Source organism: Pezoporus occidentalis, unplaced genomic scaffold (genome assembly GCF_034315485.1).
Source record: "Pezoporus occidentalis ecotype Australia unplaced genomic scaffold, CSIRO_AGI_Poc_V1 ctg76, whole genome shotgun sequence".
Lineage (NCBI taxonomy): Eukaryota > Metazoa > Chordata > Aves > Psittaciformes > Psittacidae > Pezoporus > Pezoporus occidentalis.
In genome coordinates, this window is record NW_026916115.1 from 58064 (window position 1) to 77488 (window position 19425).

Genomic DNA, 19425 nt, shown 5'->3' on the forward strand with positions numbered 1-19425 from the left:
CTGATGCATTTTACATGGTCTGTATAAAAATCTGTCTGCCTGAGATATCAGAAGTGAACTGACACATTCCTGCTAAGTTGCACTGAGGAAAGCAGGTCATGATACAAAATAACAACTCCCCAAAAAAATAACCAAAAACCCACAGCCTGAAAAAAATGCGTGGGTCAACTGGGTGCTGTTTACCCTGTGCCACTATGAAGTATGATGACACCAGAACAGCTTCATTCAGTTACAGGGATGGACAGACAAGGGCACTGAGTTAAAGCTTATGAGTTCAGTCACACTGGCACAAGTGTTCTCACCCCCTCACAGCTGTGAATTAGAACACACTAGATAAAGACATGCTATTTTTATTTTGTGACCAGAACCAGCTAAGTTGACCTAGCAGCACCTGATCGGTTACGAGAACTCAGATAATTCTTTCAGTAGCTAATGCTTTCACTCATGTTCATAACTTTAATTGACCTAACTGTAAAGACACCTGAGCTGGACCTTTCCTGATGAGGCTATTGCCAGAAGAGCTGAAGAGAAGAACACAAACCTGATCAAGCTGAGAACTTTTGCCGTATGACCCTTTGGCTGCTGCTGTGGAAACTTGGGTGGCAGACTTAGCACTTGTCTGTTCATCTGCTTCCTTCTGGCCATCAGGACTCTGGGAATCTTTTGATGGTGTTTGTTCATCACTATGTGCAGAGAAATAAGAAAAATGGAATGGGTACTCCACATAGGTATTTGGCGATTTATCTTCTATTCTCAATGTTTTTTAGCAAGAGCAAAAGCACCTCACAGCAAGGAACACTACTACACGCCCACCAGCTGACTGGAGTCTGCAGGCAATTACGCGATTTAATACAGTATTCAATTACAGGAATATTTTTCGAATGAGCACTTGCACTCATTTCATTAAACCTTTCCAAACACTAAGTGGCATTCATGCCTAATTGGCAACACCGACTCACCCACTTTCCTTCTCTTTTTGACTACTTCCTTGCTCATCATCATCACTGAAGTTCAACTGTTCAGTGTAATCCACTTCACTCTGAGCACCTGATCCATAAGCAAATATTCAATTAATCTTTCAGAAAGATTCACTGTACAAATAACAAAAATCATTAATCTTATGTTCTTACCTGCCCAGCCTTCATCAGCCTCAGCATCTAGATTATCAAATTTATCAAGTTCTTTAAGTTCACTAGCACTAAGAATGGATGGGCGCTCAATAGGTTCTGAACACCATGAAGGTGGTCCTCTTCCCCTTGGCCCTCTAAAAAAAAGAGAAAAAAACAATGGCCACTGTCATTATTTATCCACATGACTAGATAAATCGTCAACTTATATGATGATTATTTGAAGTATATGGTACTGTTCTCTCAATACAGTATAAAGGTCATCCACATGTGCGACTGCTGTAGTTTCAATAATTACTGCTACACCAGATGGTTATTTAAGGAAGAGAAAGATTAGATGCTATAGCCTTGCCTACTTCACAAACAAGCCAAACATCAGTTGACAGTCAAAATCAAATGCCTTGTAGCTTTCAAACAACACACCACATAGATCTGGCATCCTTCTTGACACCAATTAATCCACCTCAGATATATTTCTACTTTTCAAGCTTTCCTATCATCAAAGATTCTGCACCTTCTCCTACTCCTAAACTCAAGTTCTCCCACCCAACCCTCTCAGCCTTTCTGTCCCCTTCCTGATCCCACCCAGTTTGTACCCTACTGCCTATAGCATTCCCTATTTCCTCATGCATGTACACAGACATCCTCAGCTATGGAGAAATGAAGAAAATAAATGGTATAATGCATTAGAGTTCCTTAACTGGAAAGCAGTAGAGTTGAGAACCAGGAACTAACTACTTTCATGGTAACAATGGAAGTGTCCTTTTACAGGTGAAACTACTGGCTGAAGTTTCAAAGGTGCTCCCAAGTGACTCCTGCTCTTCCTGTAATGTGCAGAATTCCCTGAAGTTTCATAGTTGAGTTACCAAACACAAATCACTCCCTAGCACTGCTCCACACAAGCCAAACTTGAGACTAACCATTAGCAGTTCTTATGCGGTGCATGATCATAATCAAAATACTCAGTGCAATTTTTATTTTTATTTTTTTGTTATTAAGTCACTAACAGAGTTCATACCCATGCACCAGTAACACTTGTAAGGTTTCTTACCTGCTAAGCTCAGAATTGGGAAACCTTGTTGGACCTTGCATGGAGGGAGGATATGCCATTCTAGGATACTGATTAAACATCTAAGAAAGGTTTAAAAACAGGAACCATTCATTAAATATTGTAACTACATTAAGCATACTGAGATCATCAAAAGAATCACAATGGAAGTAAAGCAAGCCTCTTAAGTTTGCTTAGTATCTCAAGTGTGTGACATTAAGTCACCGAGTGTTTACAAGTGTTAACCAACTCCTGACAAATTGAAACTCAGTGTAGCAAGTGGCAACAGGCAGCCACATCCTTTGAGCAGTTGGTTGCAATCCCAACCTTCTAGCAGAACTGCTAAAGTGTTCCATGGAGGGAGATGAAAGGGGGCATGAAGAAATTACACTAGCCAATAACCAATCCCTGCTGCTTTAAAACCTTCCATGTAACCATCACTTACATAAGGTGGCATCATTGCTCTGTACTGAGAAGAGACAGGTGGTTGCTGCTGGCCATTCAGCTTGGGCTGAGGGACCTGTGGTAACCGCACATCTCTCTTCTCTGCTGCCTTCTGGCCATCATTTTGTTCTGTTGGTGTAGCATTACCATCTTCTTGTCCAAGGGCCTTAGCTTCTTGATCAGTTGGAGAACTGGGTGAGTTGCTCTTATTACCACCTTCTCTCCAATTAGTAGCATCTACATGGGCAGAATCAGTACGAGACAAAACAAGAACAAACTTTATACTACGGATTTACAGACAGGCATAATAAAAAACACACTCTTCCTTACCCACTTTTCAGTAACACAGCAATCAGTGCAGACACACATTCATATCTGGCACCGAAAGCAATGACTGCTTGATGAAACAGAGGCTGTTTTCTAATCCTCTTTAGCCCTACATTCAGCTGTGCTCCTGAAGTGCAAGAGTTAAATTTATAGATCACTCTAGTCATCCTACTCTACCTTCCAAAACACAACACAGTTTAGGAACAATACTAATAATAGCACAGGAGAGAAAACAGATTTAGCTGTGGCAAGTGGGCCACTGTTGACTCAGTGTGAAGATGCTGTCAAGAGAAAGATCAAGCTTCTTAAGCAGCAAAGGCCTACCATGAAACACCAAAGCGGCTCAAAATGACATATACCTGTGCATTATCTTACTAAGTGAAGACAGATATCCAGAGTCTGGGCTTGTATCTCTGTCTGATAAGGATAAAATAGAAATGATGAGGACTGTGCTTCTGGGTGTGAATGTCTAGCAAAAAGTCCAGGAAAAGTAAGGTATTTTAATGACTTGTGCCAGGTGGTCCATTTTAACTTTTTTTTTTTTTTTACAGTTTCAGCCTACAAAGCATAGGTTAGGGCAATAAAAACAGCAGTGCTCAGATTCATGGGGACCAAGAAAAATTCAGACATGCTCTGTAAAGACTGTTCTGTTAGGGGCACAATCCCTTTAAGTAGGGTTAAACTATGCTCCTAAGTATCTATTACAGTTCTTCCACTTATCTTTGCTGGGGAGCATGGCTGCTAAAGGGGCAGTACTCACCAAATTCATCAAGCTTTCTGCTGTCAAGACTTGTAAGAAGGGCTTAATACAGCACGTACAGTGCTGACCAATACTATAACTGCCTGTAGGACGCTGGAAGAAACACACACAGCTATTTCCCTAATTTGGTGTTGGACATCTCCCAAATTTCTTGGCAACTTATTCTCTATATCAAAATCAAGTAAGGACCTTAAGAAGCACAGTGCCCATCTTGCCTATCAGTGGCACAAGAAAGTGCTACCTACAGTGCAGGAAGAGATCCCTGGTCCACCAAACCTCACTGGAAATACTTTTAAGGAAGAAAGAAGTCCTGGTTTTCACTGGAAACAAGCACAATTCCATATGCTTTCCCATTAAAAGGATCTGGGGAAACAATACATATTTCTTCACTGAGACATGTAAAACCAACACTTACGGTTGTTTTCACTAGATCTAATCCCCCAGAGCTGAAACAGATCCAGCTAGTCAGTGCACCTCAGTCATGCGCTAAAGATGTGAATGCCTTTCAAATTACAGTCCACTCTTTTGGTATCCTGTAGATTTAACTTCCTATTTGGGATTTTTCAGGCTACTGAGTACTAACTACTTGGAGACAACTCTAATGACAACTACTATAATATTAAGAGAGTCCTTTAAATACATATTTTAACTGTTGTGACATCTAGCAGCTGGATTTAAGAAAATGACAGTATTGTGCAACTAACAAATGCTCCTCGAGCACAACTGAAGTACTGACTAGGTTAGGAAAATGGAAAGTGAACTGCAGAATAGGATCAAATACTTTATTTTCTGCATACCAGGAACACAGTAAAGCAGAAGAAAGTGCAAAAATCTGTTTCTTCAGTGTAGGAGTGTGTTGATTAAAACAATCAGTGAATCAATTCCTTTTGTACGGGACATAAATATCCTTGTAATGAACAAGTTTGACACAAACCCATGTGATTTCAAAAAAATTTACAGTATATACTTACTTTGTGGCCGCAAGCTTGGTCCTGATCCATGAAGTTCTTCAGGTGCATCTTTCTCTTTGCCTGACTTTTCCTGATCCCCAGCTGCCGGAAGACTGGGAAACTCTTGCTGGAAATAACTATTTACTTGAATAGGTGGACCTGCAGAATAAGATAATCAAAAAGTCTCAGCATTCTGTAGTCAAAAGAGTTCAGAAAGTGGTAAAAGCCTCATCATCCTTAAAAAGGGGATGTTAAAGCCATATTAATTAATTAATTTTTCCTGCCCCTTTACTCTGCTCGTGAGACCTCACCTGGAGTATTGTGTGCAGTTCTGGTGTCCTCAACATAAAAAGGACATGGAACTGTTGGAACAAGTTCAGAGGAGGGCCATGAGGATGATCAGGGGACTGGAGCACCTCCCGTATGAAGACAGGCTGAGAAAGTTGGGGCCTGTTCAGCCTGGAGAAGAGAAGGCTGCGTGGAGACCTCATAGCAGCTTCCCAGTATCTGAAGGGGGCCTGCAAGGATGCTGGGGAGGGACTCTTCATTAGGGACTGTAGTGAGAGGACACGGGGTAACAGGTTGAAACTTAAACAGGGGAAGTTTAGATTGGATATAAGGAGGAAATTCTTTCCTGTTAGGTGGTGAGGCACTGGAATGGGTTGCCCAGGGAGGCTGTGAATGTTCCATCCCTGGCAGTGTTCAAGACCAGGCTGGATGAGGCCTTGGGTGATATGGTTTAGTGTGAGGTGTCCCTGCCCATGGCAGGGGGGTTGGAACTTGATGATCCTGAGGTCCTTTCCAACCCTAACTATTCTATGATAATTTACTGGTAGCATTATTCACATAAGCAAAAAGCAATCCTTGTAAAGTATTCCCATTTGCTGCCAAAGTTGTTAAATTTAACAGGCCTACTATCCCATCTGGTGGGGCTGAAAAAAAATCCAGAAGCACTGGAGAGCAATGATGGACAATGGAACAAGACTTAACATGTAGAGTACCTCTCAGCTCTGTTAATAACCCCCTCCCCAACAAAGATTTCTCTTGTTTTTACTCTCCAACTATAATCACCTCAAGAATAGGCAATGATGTTATTGCAAAAGCCCTTAAGATTAATTACTCATTCTAATAACTAATAATTCTTCAGGACTTTTAAAGACCAAAGCATTTATATTGTGAGTAAAATATAAGAACTGTAGCACTTCGATTTCTACAACCCTTGACGTCGTAAATAAAGACTGGAATTTTCAGACTTCCACTGCATGTGGGGGGAAAGCCAAATATAAAGACTGTGCTCTTATTTAGAAGATTTTATTAGCACATATTTTGAATCAATTTCTCACCACCACCACCCCTTCACCTGATGCATATTGACCCATATTCTATGATTCTATTAGGTCAATGGTACTCTACTACCAGATCACTGATAAGGGAAGATTTCTGTTCCAACAGCCTGAATAGCCCTGTTCTTATACCTGTCTTAACTGCCGGCTACTGTAAGAGACATTGTATTAGGCTACATGACTACAGGGCAAACTCACAATAAAGGATCTGCCTCTCAATCCCCAATATATACCTTTTGTTTTAAGATAACAGCTAAACAGCTTGTTCTCTTTGAACTGTGAAAGAATCCTCTAACAATAAAACACAGGATCCTGGTGGGTTGTTGTTTTTTTTTTTTTTAAGACTAAGAGTCAAGCACAGGATAAACTACCTACTCTTTGTACCTTCTCTGTAAAGGCATGACAGCAAACACCATTATTTATGTATACTAAATACATAAATATTGTGCCTACAAATTGCCTTGAAATATTACAATCTTAATTGTGACTTCATGTACTACAGATCACATTGTTTTCTGTTAATGGACACTGGATTATGGGTGTTCCCAAGCAGCTACATCCAATGACTTGCTTAAAGGAACTGAAAGCTGCAGTCACTCTAACCAGATGGCCTGTCAGGAAAGGAAGCCTCTTCAGAGGTAGTGTGGCATGCAATATTCATGAATTTTATGAATCTTGAAAAACGTTTTCTGCTCAGACTTCAGCAGCAACTGCAAAGCAACGGCATCCTCAGTGGTCAGTTTGACTGCGCTGTAGCTATTAACCTGAAATAGCCAGATTGTCAGCCAGCAGTTCAGAAAGCAGTTTAAGAATTCAAAGATGCTATGGTAGCAATTAACTTTTAGCCAGTGAATAACCTTAGAAATAGATGCTGCCATTACATTTTAGAAGTTTCTGCTTTCTACATGGCCACCAACATCAGAGAAGGATTCATTCTTGCCTTATCCAACTGAAGCCTTACAAAAGCATGAGGCAGCTGGCTGAACGACTGCTGGAATGCATACAAGGCATCTGGAGAAACTGAAATTTCTAACAGCACCAGCCAAGTGCAGATCAGGAAAGCATGAGCACAACAGGTATATCCTCAGTTTCAAACTGAGGAGGATAGCAAGCAGCTGATGCCAATTCACATTCCATATTTCTTTTTCAAACAGCAAATCCACTACTGATTGAATGAAATGAGGGCACCATCTGGGCTTGGCACACAAGCTGCCATGGTAACTACAAAATAATTAGCTAAATGCATTTTGAAGCCACTGAGCTGAATCACTATTTCCGGTATGATGGAGAATATCTTATCGGCTTATGTAGAAAGGCTGGTATGCAGATCCCTTTGCATCAGTTTTAATTCCTTTCTCTTACGCTAAAAAACTCCTGGAAAAGCTTAAAGGAGGAGAGTTATCACAGAATAGTTAGGTTTGGAAGGGACCTTAAGATCATAAAGTTCTAACCCCCTTGCCATGGGCATGGACACCTCACACTAAACCATGTCACCTCTGTTCAACCTGGCCTTGAACACTGCCAGGGATGGAGCATTCACAACTTCCTTAGGCAACCCATCCCAGTGCCTCACCACTCTCACAGTAAAGAACTTCTTCCTTATATCCAATCTAAACTTCCCCTGTTTAAGTTTCAACCCCTTTACCCTCTGTCCTGTCACTACAGTCCCTAATGAAGAGTCCCTCCCCAGCATCCTTATAAGCCCCCTTCAGATACTGGAAGGCTGCCATGAGGTCTCCACACAGTTTCTCCCCTCCAGGCTGAACAGGCCCACCTTTCTCAGCCTGTACTGCACACAGTAGTTCAAGAGAGGTTTCACAAGAGCAGAGTAGAGGGGCAGGATCACCTCCTTCGACCTGCTGGTCACGATCCTTTTGATGCAGCCCAGGATACAGCTGGCTTTCTGGGCTGCGAGCGCGCACTGAAACTGGCTCATGTTCATTTTCTCATTGACCAACACCCCCAAGTCCTTCTCCACAGGGCTGCTCTGAATCTCTTCTCTGCCCAGCCTGTAGCTGTGCCTGGGATTGCTCCGACCCAGGTGCAGGACCTTGCACTTGTCATGGTTAAACTTCATGAGGTTGGCATCAGCCCACCTCACAAGCGTGTCGAGGTCCCTCTGGATGGCATTCCTTCCCTCCAGCATATCAACCGAACCACACAGCTTGGTGTCATCGGCAAACTTGCTGAGGGCGCACTCAATCCCACTGTCCATGTCAGCGACAAAGATGTTAAACAAGACCGGTCCCAACACCGATCCCTGAGGGACACCACTCCTTACTGGTCTCCAGCTGGACACTGAGCCATTGACCACAACCCTTTTCATGAGGCCATCCAGCCAGTTCTTTATCCACAAAGCGGTCCATCCATCAAATTGATGTCTCTCCAATTTAGAGACAAGGATGTCATGCAGGACAGTGTCAAACGCTTTGCACAAGTCCAGGTAGATGACATCGACTGCTCTACCTCTGTCCATCAGGTCCGTAACCCCATCATAGAAGGCCACCAATTTGGTCAGGCGGGATTTCCCCTTAGCGAAGCCATGCTGGCTGTCACCAAGCATCTTGCTGTTTTTCATGTGCCTTAGCATGCCTTCCAGGAGAATCTGCTCCAAGATTTTGCCAGGCACAGAGGTGACACTGACTGGTCTGTAATTCCCTGGGTCATCCATTTTCCCCTTCTTGAAAATGGGGGTTATATTTCCCTTTTTCCAGTCATTGGGAACTTCACCTGACTGCCATTACTTTTCAAATATGATGGACACTGGCTAGGAACTTCATTCGCCAGCTCCTTCAGGACCCACAGATGGATTTCATCAGGTCCCATGGACTTGTGTACGTTCAGGTTCTTAAGATGGTCTCGAGCCAGATTCTCTTCTACAGTGGGCCTAAGGTCTTCATTATCACAGTCCCTGTGTCTGCCTTCCAAGACTTGGGTGGTGCGGTCAGAGCATTTGCCAGTGAAGACCGAGGCAAAGAAGTCATTCAGAACCTCAGCCTTCTCCAAATCCAGGGTAGCCAATTCTCCTGATAGCTTCCGGAGAGGGCCCACGTTGTCCCTAGTCTGTTTTTTATTTGCTACATACCTATAGAATCCCTTCCTGCTATCTTTCACATCCCTAGCCAAGTTTAATTCTAACTGGGCCTTAGCTTTCCTAACCTGGTCCCTAGCTTCCCAAACAACATCCCTGTATTCTTCCCAGGCTGCCTGTCCTTGCTTCCACCTTTTATAAGCCTCTTTTTTTTTCCCCTGTAAGTTTCCTCAGCAGCTCCTTATCCATCCAAGGAGGTCTCCTGGCCCTCCTGCTGCACTCCTGTTGTCAGGAGGCAACACTCCTGAGCTTGTAGCAGGTGATCCTTGAATATCAACCAGCAGTCGTGGGCCTCCCTGCCCTCTAGGGCTGTTTCCCATGGAATCTTACTAAGCAGGTTCCTGAAGAGGCCAAAGTCTGCTCTCTTGAAGCCCAGGGCAGTGAGCTTGCTGCACACTCTTCTCACTGCCCTGAGGTTCTCGAACTCTAACATATCATGACCGTTGAGTTCCTATATTTGATAACAAAGGAAATACTGAACATAAGAGAGGAAAGCAAAAAGTAGAGAATTCTGAATTTTCACTTCTAATATTTATTGAGGGGAAAAAAAAAAAAGGCAAAATCATTAGATATGTGATGTTAACAAACTCCACATAATGACCTAGAAGTTACCTCCAAGCAATTCAGATTTACTGCCCTAAGATCCCTATCCAGAAGAGAGCTCACTTCTTCAACCTGAAAGCCAAAACTCTATTTTAGAGCCACAGAAAGCTTGCAAGTCTCAAATTTAAGGAATAAAGCAAATTTATTTTTTATAATGGAGACACAGGAAAGGAATTCTATGTTAGCTCTCACTCAATAAACAATTTTTAAAAATCTGAATATTTAGCTCTGATCTTACATCTGTAATGAACAGACCTGGGGTACCAACTGAACATTAGCCAGCTCATGCCCAGGCAGCAAAGAAGGCCAACAGCATCCTGGCCTGTATCAGCAACAGCACAGCCAGCAGGGCCAGGGCAGTGATCATCCCCCTGTACTCGGCACTGGTGAGGCTACATCTCAAAGCCTGTGTTCAGTTCTGGGCCCTTCTCTCCAATAGAGATATTGAGTTGCTGGAGCAGGTCCAGAGAAGGGCAACAAAGCTCGTGAACGGTCTGGAGTACAAGTCTTATGAGGAACAGCTCAGAGAACTGGGGGTGTTGAGTCTCCCTTAGTCTGAAAGGAGGTAGTAGCGACGTGGGTGTTGGTCTCTTCTCCCAAGTAACAAGTGATAAGACAGCAGGTAATGGCTTCAAGGTGCACCAGGGGAGGCTTAGACTGGGTATTAGGAAAAATTTCTTCACTGAAAGGGTGATCAGGCTTTGGAACAGGCTGCTCAGGAAGTGGTGGAATCACTGTCCCTGGGCGTGTTCAAAACCATGTAGATGAGGCCTTTAGTGACATGGTTTAGTGGTGGATTTGGCAGTCCTGGGGTAAAAGTTGGACTTGATGATATTAAAGGTCTCTTACAACCTATTCGATTATATGAAAATACTCAACCCAAGGTTCACACTGATGGAAACAGTACTCCAACAGTTATTGAAAAAAAAAAGCAAACTCCAAAGTCCACAAAACCCACCACCACCAAAAAACCCCTAGCGAAAAACCCACTACCACCACACCTTTAATGCTTTTCCCAGAAAAATCCCTACTTGAACACTATCACTTTGAAACCAAAATAAGCAAAGAACCTACGAAATAAAAGGGAAAAGTGCTGCTGTAGCAGACTTTTAAATGGAAGCAAGACTACACATATTCTGCACAAAATGATTCAAAATTATGATAAGAATGACCACTAACTGCTTATGGTTATCCCTTTCACAACAAAATTGTATGCATTATAACTATTGACTGTAATTTTCCCTCCTTATCACAGCCACGTTCAAGGTCTTACACTGTGACCACCGCTTCACTGTCAAAACAAAAGAGGTGATGATACCAGCCCTTTAGAAGACAGTCAGACCTGCTGCTAAATGAGGCTGGAGCTCACTTTAGCCACCTTCTGGCCAAGAATGTTGCTTCCACAGAATTTGTAGTCCCAGCTGGCCCAGTGAAGATTCAAATCATTGCCGAGTCTGAGGGTCTCACAGCAGCATTCACAGCCTGCTAGGCCAGTCAAGAACCCTCCAACCTGAACACCACTTACCATCTTGTCCACCTGGTTTGGTGTTGGCCCATGATTTGGCAACAGGAGCTGCTTCTGGAGGAGCAGGAACAGCAGGTTTTGGCTGTGTCTGCGGCACGTCTGGCTGTCTGGAATTAGAGAGAAAGCACTTGTGAATATAAGGTGGGCACAGACTAAGATCCTCAGGATTACTACTGCAAACAAGTGAATCAAATGAGGTAGCTATGCAGCTGAAGAACCAATAGCTACTTTTCTATATACAGAGCACATTCTTACATAAAATGAGTTGTTACAGTTACGGCTAAAATTGGAACAAATTAGCCAATTCCTTCACGAGTAGATTACTCAAAATGGAGAGGAATGGATGAAAATGGATGGGCAGAAAATACAGTCAGGCATGAACAGAGTTTTAACTTTTTAACTAGTGTACGAACAATTAAAACCCAAACAATCGACAACCACAGAAGGGAATAATTTATAACAGTGTTCTCTTGTCTTGGGAGTTAGAGGCAAGCACTTAAAAACCACCATGAACTGAGAGAAAGAAGGCAAATACATGTTAGGACTTAGGAAATAAAAGGAGCCAATAAGGAAAGATAAAGACACCATGAAAAAAAATTGATGGGTGCTATGAACTGGAGTCCAGAAGCTTAAGCTTAGTAAGAACACTCTCTCAATTTCACTATTTTAAGAATGAAGAGGCAGACAGAAGCACTCATTTTCTCTAATATAAAACCCAGTCATATTCTTGAAGATCATCTCAGCAGTCTACAGATTCAGCGATATTGTTTAGTTTCTTTCAAGTACAGCTATTTCCAAAATCTGCATATTCAGATAACTTAAGACTCCAAAGCATTATTGTCTACAAGTCAAGACCTCCAGCTCATTAATAGCAATTTTTGACTGAACAGGAATTATAGGACAAATCCAGTAGACAGAATGACTTTATTAAGTAAAGACAAACATAACTAGTGCAATAGCATGCCAGTTAACTTATAGTAAACAATTGGCAAATGCTTTAAATAGATCCTGAAGTAATTCTAAACTCTCTGAGGACTGCCACTGAGAAGTCAGTTCCATTTGGGTTCTGCAGTGATCAACCCAAACCACTACACAGTAGTCCCAAAATTGACACAGAAGTAAACATCACCAAAAAAACCCAAACCCAAAAGCACCCCCCCCCACCCCTCAAAAAAAATCACTGCTGGGGAGAAACTGGCTTCTCACAAGGGTAACTGAATACAATTTTCATTTGTTTCCACAGATTACCAGAATGAAAATAAATAAATAAATTTAAAAAATTCTCATCTGTTCAGTTTCCACTTAGTTGTATCTTCTTACAGCTGCATATTTTCTAAGCAGACATTGGGGAAGTTGTAATTTACATGGCTGTACTTTGTCACACACAAAGTGAAACAAGAAACAAGACTGTTAAAGAGTTTATTCCTTGTACTTCCACTGTTTCAAATTCTAAAAGCGCTTGGCTTTGAGTTACCCAAACACTGTCCTATAGATACGTGTACTGATGTAAGAAAGAACTCAGCTAGTGCTATATGAATTCATCAAACCAATATACAACAGGCCACACCATCCAGGAAAAAGGGATACCCATAGAAAGAGTAACAACTTGGGAAAGCAGCAGAAAAATTATTCTGGAATTATAGGAAACAATTCTTCACTCATGTGAGCTTCAGTGCAGTGACACAAAAAAAAAAAGGAAGAATAAAACTGATATCAAACAAGCTGATATCAAAATGCTACCTTTATCCACAACACGTGTGAGAGGAATACCAGTGCACTTTACATCTAAACGGTAGCATTTATAAGCATGTTGGAGAAATATAGCAATAGTTATAATAATGGTCTCAATACTTGAGCAAATGCATTAGATGGCCTGAACTTAGAATTTACTTGTCACATGGGCATACATACCTGTTCCTGGGAACAAATCCCTCCCCCCGCCCCAGCTTTACCTGTATGTGGACTTTGAGGCCTTTGTCAGAATAATGCATATGAAAATACAAATACCTTCTACTTGCAGGCAAGGGATAGCCATTTATTCAATTTTTAAACATAACATCAACTACTAGAATACACTTTTAACACAAGCAGCAGACTTGGAAAGGCAGATGAAAGGGCGTTTTAGTCAAATAAACTAAAGGCTTAACTCAGAATTAACCAGACAAAGGTTAAGTGGCCTTGAAGTACAGGAAGATTTTTAAAAAAAAAAACAAAACCATACAGAACACCGGGCAGAAAATTTTGAATTTGTAATTTCATGATCTTAAAATAAAAAGCTAAACACAATACTATACTCCTAAAGTCCAACAGCTTTTCAGAGACATGTCAAAAATTGACATTTAAACATAGTAAAGTATACAAGGAGAAATAAAGAGACAGTGGGGGGGGGCAACCCCACCCTTTAGTCGTCTTTTGCTTTCACAAGTGCTAGTGACATGCAATCAGTTCCTCTATCTGCAACTGGTTTTCAGAAGAACTGGTATGTCAAAAAATAAACACCTAAACCCCACTTTTATAGTGAATCATACCCATTTTAAGCGTATACGACAAAAAAAAAATGCTTTAAAATACTTTCTAACTAAATATTGAAAAGTTTTAGTCTCTCTCTTCTTTACCTGACCTGCTGTACAACTGTGAAAAACTCAGCAGATGAAACTGCACTGAGCATAGGAAATTGTACTATCCACAGTACACAGCACTGTATATCAACATCACCATCACTTCTGTCTGTATCACATATTGGGGGAGCCTTAAGCTACAGCAAAGTTTAAGATCTTACAAAAATGTGCTATAGTATTTCATTTAAGAAGCCATCAGAATGTACGCAATCAGGTGGCTAAAGGTACCTGATACCCCTCATATGGAATTGACAAGCACACTGCTTTCAACTTAAGTGTGTGTTTTGTTACACATTTTGTTAACTGTTGACCTAACAGCAAGAATCTTCCTTATGAAAACTAACAGCTGTGCTTTTTCCTCCATTTCTTTTTTTTTTTTTTTAGGACAGTCAAGTTCAGCCAATTTCTTCCCAGGCCCTGCCCACCCCCAGCTTTAGAAAGACTTGGGAGAAATGGCATAGGAAAAAAACCCACATCTCATTGGTCACTTACTTTTCTTCTTCGTGCTGTTCTTGTTTTGAAGCCCATCCTGTGCCATCTTTAGGCACAATGTTCACATTAGGGTCATTGCCTTTGTTCTCTGCTTTAAGACTGGGGAGGTTAGCTGGTGGAGGCATCCTCCTTGAAATAGCAACTTTCCCAAGACTCTGTAATCCATGGCGTGCAGCAACTGCATGCCAAAACAGAAAGTGAAAGTTAACAATGCTGTTAGCAGGCAGCATTCATACAAAGGTATGTAAATCAACAAAAATGTTTCTTCAAGAAAAATTTAAAAGCGTTAAGAATTAGAAATTCAAAGTTCTTTATAATTTACTTTAAAAAAAAAACAGCATTAGAAATACTTGGTCTGAGACAACCTGTGTACTCTTTGAATAGTTAATCACTACGGCTGGCCTATACCAGAAATGAAAAAGGATATATTGCCCCAACTTTATACACACTGCTCAGTGACAGGAAGCTAGAGAACTCGTATAAAATGTGATGCTGATATCCTAATATCCTTTAACATGTTGTCAAACATCATTCTCTCACTCCTCTTGGACTTTAATGTATTCTGATGAGTCCAGGAATATCCACATGGGTGCAGCCCATTTCTTTTTTGCTGCCAGTTTCAGTTGGCAGATGCTGCTCTTGCAAAAACATTCCTACAAATTGCATTTACTCCAGACCACAAGAATGAAAAAGCAATATGAAGCCCATGCACTACACGCAAGACATTCAACCTACCATCGAATCAATCAACTCAGGTGAACACGTACACGATACTGCCTTAGATGTTCTATCAGACATCTCAGTTTTAGCCTTTAAAACACATCTCCTCTTTCACCCCCTAAGTTAGGCAATATGTCAAATCAAATTCTAAGCCTTCAGAGTGTCATTACCTCCTGATTCTCAATTCAATTAATTGTGAAAAAGGCTCACACTAAACTTACTTGAAAGGTCAGTGCCAGTTTCACCCAGTCTGCAAAACAGACAAAGAACCTGACATGAAAGGGAGCACTGCCTTCTTGTTAATCAAAACCCTCCAGTAGCACAAATGTTAATATGGCAGAAAGCACAGCTGGGGAATGCCATGTCATATGCTGGTAACAAATAGAGACTGCAGCTATAAGAACAGTTTTTACTTATCTATATTCTACTTCCTACTAGACTGCAAATGCTGTCTGCCTGAACTGATACTCATGTTTACAGCTAACCAGACACTGCAATCAACACTGCTTTCCAGAATTCTTCCACTTAACTGTTGTATCAAGCAGTTAAAAAGAAAATAAGTCTCGCTGTGGTTAAGTGCTCATATACTTTGCACTCCTAATTAATACTACAGTAATGATGAAACCGAAACAACGCAAAACTGAAGTCAGATTACTCACCTGTGGTTTTCTGAGTTTCCAGTGACTTTCCCTTGTAAGTGTTAAACAGACTGAGCGTTGCATACTTCGTTTTTCCATCCTTTGCTTTTGTACTCTGGCCTGACTTTTCCGACATTTCGATGGAAACTCATCGAGTCTGGTACCTACTGCTCACCCCTCAAATTTTGCCTGAAAACAACAAAAAAGTAAAGCAATTTGAATATAAGCCAATATTTAAGAGACAGTTTATAGGACAAAAGTGGACAGCATATTTAACACCCTTAGCACTGCTTCATTTAAGCATACTAGAGGTGCCATAGAACACATTAGCTCCAGAAATCCCCAGCTTATGTAACACTTCTGATTTTTAAAGTATTTCCATCTCTACAAACTGAATGTCACGAGATCACAAGTGTCAGCATTTAATTAATAGCAAACCCTGTGGAAGTGGTAAATCACCCATGATTTCACTAAAAAAACAAAACCAAACCAAACCCCCAACACCTGAACAACACAACAAAACACACACCCAAAAACCAAACATGCAAAGTTTCCACCAGCAGCTAGCTCCCCACTGGGGAAGCTCAATGACTTCACCCACTCCTGAAGCCAAGCACTGAGATACCATTACCTGTAGTAGCATTTCTGGAATCTGGGTTTGTGTCCCCTTCCTCCACTCCCCACCCCCTGAAGTTTTCTTTCCCAAAACTAGGAACACATAGTATGTTCAGACAGAGAATGGAAGAATTTCTTAAACCAAGAGTTACACTATTCTTGCAGCAGTGAATTACAGGGCTGTTAGAGAAGGTCATCTCTCTCCTTCTCCCAGAATAGCAGGCCTTCAGAAAAAAACCCTAGTAATTATCACTGACACTTCATTAGTAGTACTTAATAGGAACTTGCCAGATTTGCTGCTCATCATCAGGCAGGAACACAATATATTTTAATATATTTCCATATGAATCCCACAGTAGCTATGTATGCTCAAATACTCTTGTGTTTCATTCTAAAAGCAGAGAGTAAGAAGCAAGACAACCTGTTTAAACCCTCCTGTGATCAACAAACTCCCTGGTCAAACTCAGAGCCTCAGATTATCTTCTAAAGAAACTTGATTCACATAGAAGGCACTCATGTTAAGAAGAGGCTGCATGGACAAGCTGTATAAAGAATAAAGCATTTATTTGGTCATGACAGACATTAAACAACATCAACAGATCAGGACAGTCTCATTTATGATAACATTCCCACCTTCTTCTGTCTTTTACCTCAATTTATAAGCCACAAATGGAAAAATTAAGAAATAATGATGGCAAATAACCTTGGCATGGTACAGCTTCAGCAACATTTAGGCCAGATGCCATTCTACTGAAATACATGCAGATTGTTGCAACAGGAACAATATGCAACTTCATACAGGGCCACATACATGCCTAAGAAATACATCCTCCCCTTTCACAAATAGAAAGCAACTCCCAGAGTTTTTGCCAGACTGGTCAGCATTTGGCTATTTCAACAGCATGGGTTACACAGAAGTCATCCTCAAATCGTCCAAACCCACAAAATACAGGATGGAAGCAGGGTGAACCCAGCCTACTAAGCAGACCATGTAACCAGAACAGAGATTTCAGATATGGCTCTCAGGCCATTGCTTCCTTATCTATAAAAAAAACCCATACATATTGAGGCTGCAAGCTTTCACTGGAAACCACAGCTCACTACTCAAACATCACTGCAGGCACAGGAAAGAAAAAAAAATTGGCCAGAAACATGAATTTAGACAAGCTTATCTTTGGAGCTACCAGTCAAGATTTCAAGCAACCCTTCATTATTCCGGGTAGCCCTAATACTTATTTGCAATTCAACATGTCAAGCTTTGCCCATTAGTATTATTCATGGCCCACTTTCAGCCAGTCTGAAGATCTGAATCCAGGCAGACTAGTTCATCAAGCTGGAGTCTAAGTCAGACATTAGTTTCCTCTTCTATGAGGAAACTCAGTTTATCCTAAGTTCTTCAGTAAAACATCTGTGAAACAACCTGGCAGATTCTTTGCCTTCAATTCTCCAGTTACCCTCTGCTCCCAGACTTGTATTTATGATAAAGAGTCCACCACAATCATCCTGGAACATTAAACATAAAAGGTATTGGTCAGATAATTAGCAGCAGCACATGGGTGGCAAACAAGCTCTCTGGCGTGTATATAACCATATCTAGTAATACACTATAATTACTTGATACTTATCTGTGCTTGGACACTCTTTCAAATGAGAACAACTCATACAGTTTGAATTTTCAGCCCAAGACCCATCCCAGCCCCAGATTTCCTAAACAAGAAGTAGCTTCACAATGGTGAATAATGTAAAAATTGGCAAACAAAAAAAGGGGGGAGAGGGAGAAGGCTGTGGGAGAAGAAAATTACTCAGGTAATTTCTCAGCTACTGTTTAATTTGTGCATACAATAGGTTGGCAAGTACTAGATTCACCAAGTGATTCCCAATTTGCCCTACACTGAATCTGTGTTACCAGTTAAGGTGCTGTTAGTTTGAACTCTATTAGTCAAATCCTTCAAAGCAAACTGCTGCTGTCCCCCAGGTTTAGACACATTGTCATATGAGTAAGAACACTGTAGAACTCTAAAAAGAAGCAACATATAAAAGATCTCAGAACTACTTACCAAAGTTAGTAACTACTGATAGCGAGCAGAAGGACAGGCAACAGTACAAGTACAGCAGCTGGCAAGGTTCACCACACTATTAAGAAACTTAAACAAGTCAGCAGTTCATTTTGAATGACTACAGTTACTATTATGCATAATTACAGAAGATGCAATGCTCCCAAAATTCTGGAGCAACAATTACCTTTCAGCTGCTCTGTAGCATTATCAATTAAGTTAACTGACCTTCACTATGGCCTTAAGATTTTAAGGTTAAAATTATTATATTAATTTCTGTACAAGACTTTTTTCAGAGCGCAACTGGTTATTTAAATGCTGCAATGAACTCAGAAGCACGTGTACAGAAATTAGCACAGTAAGTAGCTGACACAAATTCTAGACACCCTGGTCCTCTGTTAAGGAATATTTTACTTGTACCTTCTTAAATGCTTACAGTTGGTAAAATTGCAAACAGAATGCATAATTATATATTTAAAATAATAAACAAAAAAAACCCAAATGCCATACCTACCACAAAGACCTTTTCCACTCAGTTCCTAGCTCTCCTTATCATCTCAGTATTCCGCAAAATGACTTGTTTATCATTTAATGATGCTACTTCACATGTCTGTAAACTTTGCACAGTGTTCCATTAGGACCAGCTGCAGACTAGAAACGACTTTACCTCCACATTGTAAAAAGTTCTTGCATGATTAAATAAGGAAGAAATTATTACATATTTGGGGTCACTTTTGAGGACTGGAGTCTGAGAAAGTTTAAAATATCTAACAACTTAGAGCAATTCCTGTCTGGTTTTCTTCCTTCTCTCCCACCATGTTCTTTTCAATATTTTGTATATTTACTATACATATGAAAAAAAACAGTTTTACATACACGAGAGAACAGAACAGCATTATATGTAAGCTACTACATTTTGTCTTGGTGAAGAAGTAGAGACAGGCATGGAAAAGGGGAAAAGAACTATGTAAAGTTCAGGTAGGTAGTTGCTTTACCCCCAGTTTTTGGCAGGGGCAGATCAATTCTTGCTATTGCCATGGGAAATAACTATTCTTTCTGTTACGGCCTTC

General features: G+C 40.9%; 1 protein-coding gene across 20 annotated transcripts in view; it reads right to left on the minus strand.

The window, feature by feature from the left end:
* The window catches only part of PRRC2C (proline rich coiled-coil 2C), a 78945-nt gene that overhangs the window by 45894 nt on the left and 13626 nt on the right, over positions 1–19425 (minus strand). For all 20 annotated transcript variants that reach the window (XM_062602158.1, XM_062602163.1, XM_062602172.1 and 17 more), the window contains exons 2-10: positions 15708–15875; positions 14329–14506; positions 11219–11325; positions 4678–4815; positions 2621–2856; positions 2179–2258; positions 1131–1264; positions 960–1047; positions 542–683 (exon numbers count right to left, since the gene is read on the minus strand). In XM_062602158.1, the coding sequence (XP_062458142.1) occupies positions 542–683; positions 960–1047; positions 1131–1264; positions 2179–2258; positions 2621–2856; positions 4678–4815; positions 11219–11325; positions 14329–14506; positions 15708–15822 (1218 nt within the window). In that variant the 5' untranslated portion in view covers positions 15823–15875. The remainder of the gene's footprint in view (positions 1–541; positions 684–959; positions 1048–1130; positions 1265–2178; positions 2259–2620; positions 2857–4677; positions 4816–11218; positions 11326–14328; positions 14507–15707; positions 15876–19425) is intronic.